This window comes from Lethenteron reissneri, chromosome 39 (assembly GCF_015708825.2).
Source record: "Lethenteron reissneri isolate LAM-NWPU_2019-01 chromosome 39, ASM1570882v1, whole genome shotgun sequence".
Taxonomy (NCBI): Eukaryota; Metazoa; Chordata; class Hyperoartia; order Petromyzontiformes; family Petromyzontidae; genus Lethenteron; species Lethenteron reissneri.
Genome location: NC_083817.1, coordinates 8,768,205 through 8,782,455, shown reverse-complemented (window position 1 = coordinate 8,782,455; position 14,251 = coordinate 8,768,205). Strand labels below are relative to the sequence as shown.

Sequence of the window (14,251 nt, the reverse complement as noted above, 5' to 3'; positions counted from 1 at the left end):
TGTGAATGAGTGGTTGCCATGGAGACAGATTGTGAATGAGTGGTCGCCATGGAGAGAGATTGTGAATGAGTGGTCGCCATGGAGGTTGTGACTGAGTGGTCGCCATGGAGAGAAATTGTGAATGAGTGGTCGCCATGGAGAGAGATTGTGAATGAGTGGTTAGCCATGGAGATAGATTGTGAATGAGTGGTCACCATGGAGAGAGATTATGAATGAGTAGAAGCCATGGGGAGAGATTGTGAATGAGTGGTTGCCATGGAGACAGATTGTGAATGAGTGGTTGCCATGGAGACAGATTGTGAATGAGTGGTTGCCATGGAGATTGTGAATGAGTGGTTGCCATGGAGAGAGATTGTGAATGAGTGGTTGCCATGGAGAGAGATTGTGAATGAGTGGTTGCCATGGAGACAGATTGTGAATGATTGGTTGCCATGGAGACAGATTGTGAATGAGTGGTCGCCATGGAGAGAGATTGTGAATGAGTGGTCGCCATGGAGAGAGATTGTGAATGATTGGTTGCCTAGGAGACAGATTGTAAGTGAGTGGTTGCCATGGAGACAGATTGTGAGTGAGTGGTAGCCATGGAGAGAGATTACCAAGCGGGAGCCAGGAACGGTGGTGGTGGTGGTTATGAGGGGGAGATTAAGTGGTCGTGGGGTAAGCTAGTTAAAATAAAACACTTTCATGGGAGGAGCGGAGCGAGCGAGCGAAGGTGACTGCTTAATTGACCTGCGTGGAATCTGGGGTTGGTGGACGCGCCAAATGCGCCGTCCAGTTTCCATCGATCCTTGCCAACGTGTTTTGGCGCTCGTGTGGACACCCATGCCACTGACCCTCGATGAGGAGCAGCCAACCCGTTAAACCAGTGCACATGGTTAACCCACAAGCCAGGCGATGTATACAACTAAACTATTTTTATTGTACCAGGTAAGGCCCGCTTAGCCATATAGCTCTTTTTCAGAAGTGACCTGACCATGAATGATAGCTGCACGAAGTAGCTTTGTCGCGTACAAATTCATAGCAGCCAAATACTCTTAAATACATGTTGGAAAATCGGAGGACCCGGAGAAAAATCCACACGACCACGGGAAGAGAGAGACACGCAAACTCCAAATATACAGCAGCAGGCGTCAGGGTCAGAACCGAGCCCACGACCTCCTGCATACCAGGCGAGGCAGATGACATCTCGCCCTCAGTCTGCCCACGGGTAGCCGAGCGTGAGCTACGTCTTCAAATGGAGCAGACCGCACCCTCACCCCTATGTGCGTGACCCTCAACCGTCGCTGTCCCCACCCCCCGCCACCTTTGCCGTCTGTGCGTTGGGCAGGCGTCACTTCCAGGACGTGGAACGTGGCGATAAAGGACGACGGGCTGGAGGAGGCCACGGAGCGGCTGCGTGTTTATCTGCACGCGCCCGTCAACGCCGTGCTGGGCGCGCAGGACAGCACGCTCGTCGCGATAGCCGATGGGACGGCCGGTTCGTAAGGGCGAGCGGGGGGGGGGGTCACGGGGGAGGGAGGGGGGGCGAAGGGGAGGCCGTGCTGGTTTGAAGAGCCGAGAGCTCTGGCGCCGGCTCCAACTGTTGGCTGCTCCCGACTCGTCGAGGGTCGGCGACCCTCGCAGTTCTCCGCGTGACCTCGAACTCGTCGGCGGGTGTCAACCGATTACTTTAGGCAATGACATCGGATGACGCGTGCCGCGTCTTCACCCCCCCCCCACTCCCACCCCCCCCCCCCCAGTTCTGAGTGGGGTTAAACAATGAATCCGTCTTCATAGCCGCATTTCACCTGTTTTCCATAATCCGTGTTATTTTATTTTTAATCTGGGCCTGCCCCCTCCTGCCACCCCACCATCCTTCTACCGCCATTACCCCCGAGTAATCGCGAGTGGACGATGTTTGTGAACGCACCTCCTGATGCTGAGGGCGTTTAGGCTGTGCGCATGTCACGTGTGTCGGGCAAGATTATCCGCGTTCTAAGTTTTGCCCCGAATAACTGCGGGCCCGACCCCGCCCGTCGCCGGCCGACGGACCGCGTCTTGTGGCAGGCCGCTGCGACACATCGCACGGCGGGGATTTGGACGACGGCGGCGACGACGACGACGACGACGCTGCCGCTCCGCTCACGATCCGCATGGAGTCGCTGCAGCCCGGCTACGTGTCGGTGCGCGGTGACGTGCCGGACTTCCACGAGAAGCTGTCCGGTCGTGGCGCCGGCGGTGGAGGAGGAGGAGCTGGGGGAGGAGGAGCTGGGGGAGGATCGTGGCACGTGCCAGGCCAACTCGACGTGGCGGCCGGGAGACCGGTTGTTGCCGCACCCCGGCAGACGGCACGGCTGCGCGCCATCGGCTCGGGCAAAGTGGTGAGAGCGATGGGAATGAAGACGTGCTATGACGTGTACATATGTGCGTTTCTTTTTATTTAATTGTACTTATGTATTTTTATATGTAAGTTGGCACAGAAGGAGGCACAGGTGGTGGCATCGGTCATCTCAGTCAGTCAGCCCATGGCACTTGAGTCTGTCCCCTGACCTGCCAGCGAGCGTTTGACACATCACGTGGCCTTGAAGTGGCACATCGCCTGGCACAAGCACCGTGGTGACATCACCCACTACTTGGTGGCGAATGGCCGTTGTTGTATGTTTGTTGGATTTCTTTCACACCGTACGTAGCCAACCGTGCGGAGGGAAAGGACAACAATCTAAACACAAAAAGCAGCTCTATAGAAGTGAGTTGTCAATCTAGATAATGATTTAAAAGTGCACAGCTCCCAGCGGCTTCCTAATATCGGAAGGGAAGAGCATTCCAGACGGCCACAGCAGGCGCACCTGAAAGCGCGTGAAAGCATCGTAAGTCGCGTCGTTTGCGCAAATTTCACTGAAAACCGCTGTGCAGGAAACCGCGGGCAAGCGTTGAAGGCAACCAGAACTAGAGTAAGAAAAACTGATGACGTGCACGAACGTCATCGGAATGGGGAAGGCTTAATTGGCCGAAAACACCGTAATCTCTATATACAGAGGACTGCAGAGCTTGGGAAATTGTTGGCCGCCAGCTCACTGCGTGGCAGCTGCTGCCTTCTTCCCGCTCGTCTGTGATGCCTCCTCGTGCCTCTGAGTCGTCCCCTCCCTCCCTTCTTCGAGAGTGAGCGAACATGTTGCCATTATTATTCTGAAGTCAATTTGCGCTGTCTCGACAGGTGCCTCCGTCCTCCGTCATCAGGAACAAGACGGACGTCATGTGGACGGTAGGAACCCCCCTCCCCCCTCCCCTCAGAACTTCACTTCCATCCTCTGTAATTGAATTACCGGGAATGTGGCCGACCGTAGTAGACTTCAGAAGCTAAGCAAGAGTTGAGCCTGGAAAGTGTTTGGGTGACTAACCGTCATGCACGGCAGGCTGTTGTGTACAGATGCGGTGCAGCAAAGCCATTCGTTGTCCTGTGATTCTGTTCCCCCACGACTGTGGTCCTTGCCTTCGTCAATACCCACTGACCAGCACGGTGAAGTCTGGTCAAATAACCCCCACAATCTTCACGGTGGAGGAAGTCCCCCATCTGGAAGCGGATTGATGAAAGGAATTATACGTGCATACTTAGTCTGGGAATGCCATAAGCTCATGGTCATTCAGGCATCTAACAGCACCATTTGAGTATTTGTTATTGTGCTCCTAGCATTATCTCCGAGTCCTCCGGTTTTTCCCTCCACATTTAGAATCAACGTGCGTTTAGACTGTCTGGCTGCGATACGTTTCCACGTGGTAAGCCACTTGGTTGAGCTACCATTTGTGATAGCCAGGTCGCTTCTGAAGAAGAGCTACGTAGCTTAGTGGGCCTTACCTGCTAAAATAAAAATAAAACTGTTTAGTTTTAGGTCAGTTGAAGCTGTGGGCTGCCGATATTTTGAACCCATTTACCACGTAGAGATTGTCATAGCAATATCCCTTTATATTTACATGTACATAAAATGGTTGACGAAATGGCAGCCTAATGCTTAAATCTGTAGGGTTGACGAGGGTTGGCACCTGTGCTGGTTTTCCCAGGATTGTCCTCTTGACAAGGTAGCCATTCTGGCCCATGACCACACGGGGCCTACCACGTGGTTTAATTTCCATCTGTACGGGTGCGGATTGAGTGTATAGGCAGTCCTGTAGCAGAATTCATTGATGGAGTTTGCCAAACATCCCAATATAGGACCACAGAGCTTGGGCAATCATTGGCTCCAGTTGTGGTTGCCTTCAACGCTTGGCTGCGCTTTCCTGCACAGGCCTGTGGAGTTTCAAACTCCACAGCGGTCTGCTGTTAAATTTGCGCAAACGACGCAACGTACGATGCTTTCACGCGCTTTCAGGTGCGCTTGCTGTGGCTATCTGGAATGCTCTCCCTTCTGATATTAGGAAGCCGTTGGGAGCTATGCACTTTTAGATCATCTAGATTGAAAAAATTCCTGTTTTTTGTGAGTTGTGTGGTAATAAAAACATTCACGCATCACGCAAGACAATGCATTTACACGTCGTTCTCCCCTCTTTCCGATATTGCTAGACATCTGTTTTTCACAAGATATTTTGGCGGTTTCTGTATCACAAGACGTGGCCCCCAACTCCCCCCGCCATGGGAAAGAGCGACGCACGAAGCGCGCGGTCGCCGTGCCTCGGTGCGATCGTCAGGGCTTGTGTCGCACGTCGGGGCTTGTGTCGCTCGTTCCGCGAGGGATTTGTGCCGTGAATTCTCCCGGCAGTACCACGGCCTCGTGCCGCTACGTCTGGAGAAGGAAGCGGTTGGCGGCGCGGCGCTATCGCAGGCGAGCGTGTCGGTGCGGGCCCGCCAGGCTCCCGAGAGCCTCCCTTTCTCGCCCGCTGCCTACCCGCCACAAGAGCCGCCTGTTCAGGCAGACAAACCAGCACCGGCCCCAGGCCCGCAAGACTCCCAGCAACAGGTTAGGCCTCGGTACTCGACTGAGTTGTGACATTTTCACCGCAACTGTATTTCCTTCATCATCATTATCATCATTAAATTTCGATTTAAAGCTTTCGTGACTGCAGGGATTCATCTTCTTGGTTCTTTCGGTAAAGTCACGTAGAATGGAAATAATAAAATAATAAAAATAAAACAATTAATTAATTCTCACGACCTTTCGGCCACAACGCAAGCAGACCTGTTCTTCACCTGAGGACGGCTGCTTGCGTTGTGGCCGAAACGTCGTGAGAATTATTTTATTATGTTTTATTTTTATTATTTTATTATTTCCATTCTACTTGACTTTACCGAAAGAACCAAGAAGATCATCATCATTGTCGTCGGCTACTGTCAATCCACTGCTAAAGGCCTTCCCATGCCATCACCATCCCTCATGGTTCAATGCTGCCACTAGCCATCTCACCGCAGCACACAAACTGATCTCATCGCTTCATTTATCCGCGGCGGTCATCCTCTTTGGCGCATTCTCTCCTTTGACCGCCGTTCTGTCACCAGTCTTGTCCGTGGACTCTCACCCTGTCTTGTGGTGTCCTTCCCAAGCCCATTTACTTTGTGTCATTGTCGATGTGATGCCTCTGGCTTGTATTTGTTTCTTCCCCCTGTGTCCATTGTTTTGTCTCTTGGCGCCATTCCAAGCATGCGTCTCTCCATGCGTTCCTGCACTATGAAGTTATTGATCCATTTTCTTGGTCACTGTTCATGTTTAAGATCCATGTTATTGTAGGCTGGATACACTGATGAAAACTTTATTCCTTAGACACACAGGTATACTCATTTCCATTATTGTGGTTAACCTATTTTCATTCTCCTCTTCTCATCTTGTGGCTTATCAGACTATATTAGCCAAAAGTTTTGCTGGCTGGCTGGCTGGCGAGGGGCTTGCGGGCAAGTGCGCGGTGTTGACGTCACATCTCCATGATGACGTCACTGCTAACTTGTCCCCACCTGCCTGAGCGCCAGCAAAACTTGTTTCTGTCCGAATATAGTATGACGTCACCTGCATCACGCTGACATCACGCATCCCTCCACCCTCACCATGGATCCCGCACAACTGCATGGCCAGTGGGGGTGGTGATTTAAAAATAAAATAAGCTGCGATTGACCTGCAAGAGTTTTCCTTTCTGCTCTCTAGGTGTTCGCTGAATCCACCTTTCCCAAGCATTGTACCCCGGAACTGAAAGATCTCATGCACTTTGACGCGAACAGCAATCGGCTGTTCAAGTGCGATGGGATTACGTGGCGTGCCTGGGACCCCAAGCACACGGTAAAGCGGGCACACACACACGCACACGCATCTTTTAAACGTTCTCACAATAAGCTCATTATTCAATAATTATATTGTCAATAGATGTATCATTTTGCCGAATAATAGTGCGTGTCCATGATGAACTGCTAAAGGATTTTGTTTTGCTTGTTAACATTTCTGAGACATTGTCGTATCTAATTCTAAATTGATTTTCGTGTTAGGCCACGTGACGATGTGGCCAAATTTGTGCCGTCACAGATAACGTCGACGCAGCGAACCGTATGACATTGCCACGTGGTGTACAATGTATGCACGTGTGCACGTTGAACTTCTTTCGCACCGTACATAGCCAACCGTGCTAGTCGGAGGTGCGCACGAGTGTTTATCGCACCGATAACACCAATGGTTCAGCTCACCCCGTAAATGAAAGGACAATTCACGCCGAGAAATGTAGCGGTTTCGGTACGCAACCCTCCGCTTGAAAACTGCGCCTAGCATCTTGAGGACAAAATTCGGGATGGAATTCGGAAAATTCCAGCAGAATGACATTCCCTGGAAGAATGACATTCCAGGAAGACGTGGATTTTACTCTGACTTCATTGGATTTTGTCCTTAAGGTGTTTGGCGCAGTTTCAAGTGAAGCATTGTACAGGGATTCCTCTGCTTACGAACGAGTTAGGTTCCAGAGGCCTGTTTGTAAATCGATTTGTCCATAAGTTCAACTTTTCTCCTGTCGATTCCAAACATGTTGTTCGGCATGTACACTAAACACGGGGAATGGTTTTAAAAGTTGTATAATCTCCTGCAGATGCAGATGCCACTGGTTCTTCACGATTTGCAGATGTAGCGGCCCCCACCGCAGTGGTTAAACTTACGGTTCTCGGTCCGAACAGGCAACTGGACATACAGACGGGCTTGTTCGTATCTCTGAAAGTTTGTAAGTCGAATGTTCGTAAGTAGAGGAGTCCCTGTATTCGATTGCTGCCAAATCTGTATCGTTGTTGCTTCAACTCGCCAGCGAACTGAAGCAATCATTTTTGGTTGCATTAGAAGCTTGTGAATGTGATGGTTAAATTATTTTGGCCATGACGGGTGGTGGAGAGTCTTACGACACAAATCTGGCCAGATCATTATGTGTCTTAACTCAAAAATGAATTACGAATTGTGGTATCGCTAAATCTGCACGTGTGTGTTGATGTGTTTGTGACGATACCTCTTTGTGTGTTAAAATTACAGTTTGACTATGTAGGGAGCGTTATCGCAGTGGTTAGCGCACTGCACAATGAGCCCGGTGACCTGAGTCCGATTCCCGCTCATGGCCAACATCAATGTCGAAAATGATGACCAGTCCTGGGTCTCCACTATTTCGACTCGGCCTAAACATCCGCACTGGGGAGACAAAGGCAGCAGGGCGTGGAACTGCCCACGCCACGCCTTTGTGCACGGTGCCGGACTTTAATAGGGGCTCACTACGGCACTCGCCCCAACAGTCTGTATGGCTGTAGGGAGATCTTTGCGAATGACCGTGTTGTGTGTGTGTGCGTGCATGATATGTGCGCAAAGACAACAGGAGTGACGAATATCTGAACCGGTTCTGAGCCTCCCCTAGGTCGACTCGGCCTCAAATGGCTACCCGTTGCGGTGTGTAAACATCGCCACTGGGGTGACGAAGGCAGCCAGACGTGGTGCTGGCCACCCACCCCCTCGTGTGCCGCTCCGGCCTTCATAGGTTCTACTCGCGAACAGCACTTGCCCCAGCAGTCTGTAAAGGCTACACGGGGAATCTTTGTCTTTCTTGTGATGACTCCTCTGTCTCTCTCTCCCTCTGGGCAAGGAGGCGGTGGGGCGGCGGTGCCCGTCGGCGTGGACGCTCCACGGGGGACGCTGCTTCCTGCTCGTGGCCTCCGTGTCCGCCAACTGGGCCGAGGCCGAGCGGAGCTGCCGGCAGATGTGAGAGCAGACGCAGCGCACGCACGCACTTACGCTCACACACGCACGCACACACACACTCACGCAGTCGCGCACACACTCACGCACTCACTCACGCAGTCGCGCACACACTCACACACACTCACACACGCATGCACGCACACACTCACGCACACTCACACACACACTCACACACACGCACTCACGCACGCACTCACTCACTCACGCATTCGCGCACACACTCACGCACACACTCACGCATACACACACGCACGCACTCACGCACGCATGCACACACGCACACACTCACACACACACTCACGCACTCACGCACACACTCACACACATGCACGCACGCACACTGATACTCACAACAACAACAACGGCCATTCGCCACTAATTGGCGGTGATGTCACCACGACGCTTGTGCCAGACTATGTGCACGTTGAGGCCACGTGAAGTGTCGAACGCCCGCTGGCAGGAGGTCACGGGGCAGACCCAGGTGTCATGTGTCGAATGACTGACACACACACACACGCATTCACATGCACGCACATACACACACGCACATATGCTCTCACTCACGCACACACGCGCACATGCTTTCACACACACGCACTCACGCACACACACACAAACATCCCCTGTAGAGCCTTAACAGACTGTTGGGGCAAGTGCTGTTCGCCTTCATAGTAGCACCTGTGAAGGCCGACACGGCACACTAGGGGGTGGGTGGCCAGCACCGCGCCCGGCCGCCTTTGTCTCTCTTGTCGCGATGATGACACACCACAGCATGTACTCATTTGAGGCTGAGCACACTCATCACACGGCAGCAATTGCCTTGTCAGCGCTCAATTCCGCGATGTCAAACTCCACCACTGGGGGGCAGCTCAACACCGGGTCAAGTACACGTGGTCAATGTCAGTGTGCTGAGGAAATGATCACGGTGATAATCTGCAGCCACGCGGCAATCCACTGCTAGATGAAGGCCGGCCCGTCCCTATGCCGTGCGTCGACAAGCGGGGTTGTTTGACCATACTTCACCACGCTGGTCGGCGCGGGTTTGGCGAAGTGGGGGAACCCCGGACACGTTAGGATTTCACTCACCCGCCGATGTCGGGTGGACGGGTTCGTAGCGCAGGGTGGTTGACAATTCCTACGCGAGTGTGTTCCGACAATCCCCACGACCGACATGTGGAGAAGTTCATCCCAGCAGTGGATTGTAATCTTTGCGAGCACAAGCGCCGGCTCACACATCTCTCGCCAACTGATGTTGGCCGTGGCTGGGAGTCGAACTCTCGAAAGTCGATTTCAATCGCAATCTTGAACTCGATCACGTAAACTACATGCAGCATGTCACGACATTTCTCAGATGGCTCCGCATTCGTTGTATGTACGTATGTATGTTGAACTTCTTTTGCAGCGTACATAGCCGACCGTGCTAATTGTTCACCTTTAGTGGGGCAATCTGGGAAGAGTTCTGCAGACAAAGATAACAACATTGTGTTGGTGAGGAAGGTACAAGTGCAGCCCTGCATCTGCTCGCTCAGGGCCACTGCTGACAGAAGAGAGCTCTACTTCCTACATTCGGCCTTGCGGACCACCGGTTGGCAACCACCAATTATTTGGCCTATAATTGCGGGGAATTTTGTCTCATTTTAATAACTGGGACGTGATATTTTCCGCACCTCTGATTCGCACGTTTGGCTACGTACGGCGCGAAAGAAAGTTCAACTACTCTTCCACAGCGACCAGACTTCTCGCAGGATACTTGCGTACGTGGGCATGCGGACGATCCCCTCCGTTGACGTAGATATAACGAGCGCGGCGCAACAACGCTCGCGTGTCGCAGAGCGAGACAGAGAGAGAGATTCCCCCGGCGTGTGTCGTGCGTTCAGGAGGCGCGGCGCGGCTGGTTGTTCGTCCGCGAGGCGAGGGCTTATTTTTGTAAGTTTTGCAAGCCGACCGTTTTGCTGTCCGCTGTTCCCCACAGTCACGACGGCTCCCTGGTGAGCGTGCGGTCCCGGGAGGAGATGTCCTGGCTCTGGGACTTTGGCAGCCGCCAGCCATTCTGGATCGGTACGACACCGCGCGCGGGCCTTCGGTGGTTTTTACTCCAGAGTGCACTGCTCGTCCAGGGGTCGGCAACCTGCGGCTCAGGAGCGGCATGCGGCTTTTTGGCGTCCCCCTTGTGGCTCTTTGGCTGCCCCTGTTGCGGGTAGCCGTTTTAAAAAAACTAAAACTTGCATATTCTTGGTTCTTTCGGTAAAGTCACGTAGAAGAGAGATAATAAAGTAATATAAATATAAAACAATAAAAATTCTCACGACGTTTTGACTGCAACACAAGCAATCATCATCAGGTGTGAAATCCAGTGTTGCAGTCGAAACGTCGTGAGAATTTTTATTGTTTATATTCATATTATTTTATTATCTCCCTTCTACATGACTTTACCGAAAGAACCAAGAATATGAATCCCTGCAGTCACGAAAGCTTTAAATTAAAACTTAAATCTTCAGCATAATTTAACGTAAAGATTATTGATTAAAAATGGCAGGGAATGGGTCACTATGGAATGTCCTGGTGACAACAGAATGTACAACAGTCAAACGTGTATTATCTGCTGTATACCTGCTTCTGTGTTTGTCTACAAGTAGCTCTGCGTGAGTGATGTGGCTATCGAAACTATTTTGGGCAAAGGCCAAAAAAATTGTCTCTTCTTCTTTGAAAGGTTGCCGACCCCTGAGCTAGTCCAATGCAGAATAATACCACTAAATAGATTTAGATTTAATATTTAATTTATTTCAGCAGGAAGGTGCCCAATAAGCTGTTAGGCTCTATTTTTTCACGTGTGTCCTGCGACTGTTCTGTATGTTGTACCGCGTGTTGTACGCTACAGGGCTTGGTCGTGATTGTGGTTACGTCGGTCGCGATGCAAACGGCCAGCATCGGTACAGTACTCTGCAATGTTACGGGAATAGGGAACCGGTCAGAAACGTAAAACTAATAATGCAAAGCGTCACGAATACTCTTTTACGAACAAGAAATGTAAAGGAAGGAAAATTAAATGTAATTTAACAAAGCAAACGCAATAATAATAATAATGCTACAACAATAATAACGCAATCTGTTATGCACGCAGTATTTCACGGACATAAATGACAGTGACGGAGGCGCGGGGGGGGGGCAATCTCAGCGTCGCTCAAAAGCCAGGCGAGGGAGGAGGTGTGCGGGGCCTTGAAGCGCCCCCTTAGAGGTCCTCGTGATGTTGAGCGCCACTGCAAATGTGCGGCAGTGGGCTAAGGCGTTCCAGACGGCGGGGAGCTGCCACGGAGAGAGCGAAGCTCGCCGGGCAGGGTGGCGGCGTGGTGGTAAACGCCGCGGTGCTTCACGGCAAGAAGGGCCCGGGTTTGATTCCAAACTCGGGTGCATCCCCGTGTGAAGTGTGTAGACTCCTACTCTTGTTCTGCATGGGTTTCCGTTTCCTTCCATAGCTAACACTATAAAACTAAACTAGTTTTTATTTTACGAGGGAAGGCACACTGAGCTACGTAGCTCTAGAAGCCACCTGGCCACAATGATAGCTCAACGAAGCGGCTTATCACATCGAAATCTAGAGCAGCCAAATACTCTTAAATGCATGTTTCGAAATTTAGAGGAAAAACCGGTGGACCCGGAGAAAAATCCACGTGACCACGGGGAGAACAAAGTGGTATTGGCTCATCCAGGTTTCCTTTTGCCCCGTGGTGTTCATCTCAGGGCAATTTTTGGAATACGGTCCTGGTCCATTCTGAGAACGTGTCCCAGCCAGCCGAGTGTCCGTCTCTCGGTGTCTTGTGTGCGACACTAGGACAAGCGGTCTTCTCGTGCAGTTCGGTGCCGTGGGTTTTGTTTGGCCGGAAGAATGCTGCAGCAGATTCTCCTGTGGAGGCATCTGTTATGGGAGGACCCCATCCTCTCCGTGCCAACTCTCTGAGCCACACAACGGCACCGATTTGACGTTGCTGTTTTCCAGCTGGATATTCAACTTATATATATATTTTTAAAATATTAAGTATTTTTAAAGGGTACATTTCTAAACCGTGCTGTGCACAGGCCTGAGCGACCGGCAGGAGGAGGGCAGCTGGCAGTGGAGCAACGGCGACCCGGTCACCTTCACCAACTGGCGAGGGGGCGGCCGCTCCGAACGCGACGCGGCCCCACGCGGGGGCGGCGGCGGCGGGCGGCGTCGGAGGCCCCGCGGGGGGGCCCACGGCGGCTGCGTCCTGGCCCAGCAGAGGGGGAAGTGGGCCAGGCGGGGGTGCAGGGGGGGCGCGTCGCTCCCCTACGTGTGCGTGCGAGAATGATGCCCTCCCCTTCCCGACGGAAGGCAAGGCAAGGTTGGGCCTTGGGGGGGAGGCTAGAAGGGGCGGCCACAACGTGAAGTTTCTCTTCCAAGCAGGAATCTCGACCACGGAACTCCACCGGCATCAACTCTCCGCCGTCGCCGCGCGTTGCCGTTCGGCGCGATGCCCGCGACGTTTCGCTCCACGTGTGTGCCCCACGCGCTCGATCACCGATCGAATCGAAGCTCCCCAACGCGTGGTTACAGCAAGTGTGGACTAATCGCCATCTGTCTCCATCTGTACGAGGCTTGAGCGTTGTTGTCCCCCACGCTCGCTCGGGTGCTCCGGTTTCCTCCCCACGTGACTAAACAATAAACACAACTCATCACAGATTGGCTGAAAGCATCTTTTCGAATACAAATCTAGTGTAGCAGCAGCGGCAGCACCCTCCTGATGAAGAGTCCTGTGACTCAGCGTGACTCTCCTGGATTATTAAGCAAGATGGAGTATGACTATACTTTACCACGCTGGTCAGTGCGGGTTGGTGAAGGTGGAAGAGTTGGGGGGGGGGGAGTTGGATTGGTGGTATTCCCAGGACCGGTTCCGATGTCACTCGATGTTAGCGGTAGACGAGAATCGTGCGCCAATCGCTGCACCACCACTCCCCGCTGCGATTAACTCCTTCCAATTCCGATGACGTACGTGTACGTCGTCAGTTTTTCGCGTGTGCCATCGGAACGGAATCGGAAGTAGAAGGCCACGCGGCAGGGCGAGTGGCACAGTTTGGCGCCAGCTGTCGTAGAGCGGCGGCGGTCGTGTCGTCACGGTTCTCCGCGGCGAGTAACGACGTCTTTAAAAACAGCGGCGCTACGACGCCTCCCCAAATCAAATTAACGCTGAGCCTCTTGCGCGTTCTGAGATTCAGCGGTGAACGGGACCCCCCCCCAACCGCCCGGTCCCCGCCCTGCAACTTGTAGACGTCTCGGAGCGGGGTTCTCGCGCGAGACGTGTCGATGGGAAAGTGTTCGGAGCGCCGTTCGAAACGGCAGCAAAAACACCACCGCACGTCCCGTAAGAAGAGATCATTCGTTTGGATCATGTTCTTGCCTCGAAGCTCGGACCGAACCGTGCTCTGCTCGCTCCCGTCGTCGTAAACTCCTTCCATAGCCTAACCTAGTGTGGTGTTGCGCACGCGTTTTGTAACGAAACGAGAGTTATATTTTTTAAAAAGCAGTATTTGTTGCCAGTGTATATTCACGGGACGTGTTTCTCGACGAATGCTTGCGGTTACAGGTACGTCTGCGTTCCCACCGCATTGTGTAATAAATCGACTCCAACTTATGCCGAGTCGTGTACGGTATTCACGTCTACGACATTGTAATCGTTTACAGCCCTTCGTCGATACACTGCCGGACGAGGGCTCTGAAGACACCACGACGGTCAAGGGTTGTTTAACCATACTTCACCACCCTCATCGGTGCGGGTCGGTGACGCGGGTCACCGTGCTCGGCTGTGAGCCGTGCTCCGGAATTCAAACTCGAGTCACTGGGTTCAAAGCTTCATATGTTCCTGTGCACGCGTGATAGTTAAAGTGTCATTTGTTGGCCGGTAATAATGTGATACATAGAGGACTGCAGAGCTTGGGAGGAAGGAATTCGGCGCCTTCCTGCTGCCGTTGCCTCTCCGATTGTCTGGGGTTTTACGCGGCCTCTGCGAAAACCGCGCAAATGACAAACTCCGCGGAGTTGTGACGGCATTGTCACCCGATGGGGCGATGCGACG

The 14,251-nt window shown here is 52.5% G+C and overlaps 1 protein-coding gene across 1 annotated transcript in view; it reads left to right on the top strand.

Annotated features, from left to right (window-relative positions):
* Positions 1 to 13,810, top strand: part of LOC133352003 (FRAS1-related extracellular matrix protein 1-like) — a 61,825-nt gene extending 48,015 nt beyond the window's left edge. The window contains 8 exon segments of the mRNA XM_061567682.1: positions 1,328 to 1,477; positions 2,047 to 2,360; positions 3,194 to 3,241; positions 4,731 to 4,928; positions 6,102 to 6,233; positions 8,050 to 8,165; positions 10,138 to 10,223; positions 12,240 to 13,810. Of these exon segments, the coding sequence (XP_061423666.1) occupies positions 1,328 to 1,477; positions 2,047 to 2,360; positions 3,194 to 3,241; positions 4,731 to 4,928; positions 6,102 to 6,233; positions 8,050 to 8,165; positions 10,138 to 10,223; positions 12,240 to 12,490 (1,295 nt within the window). The 3' untranslated portion in view covers positions 12,491 to 13,810.
* Positions 13,811 to 14,251: the final 441 nt, after the last annotated feature.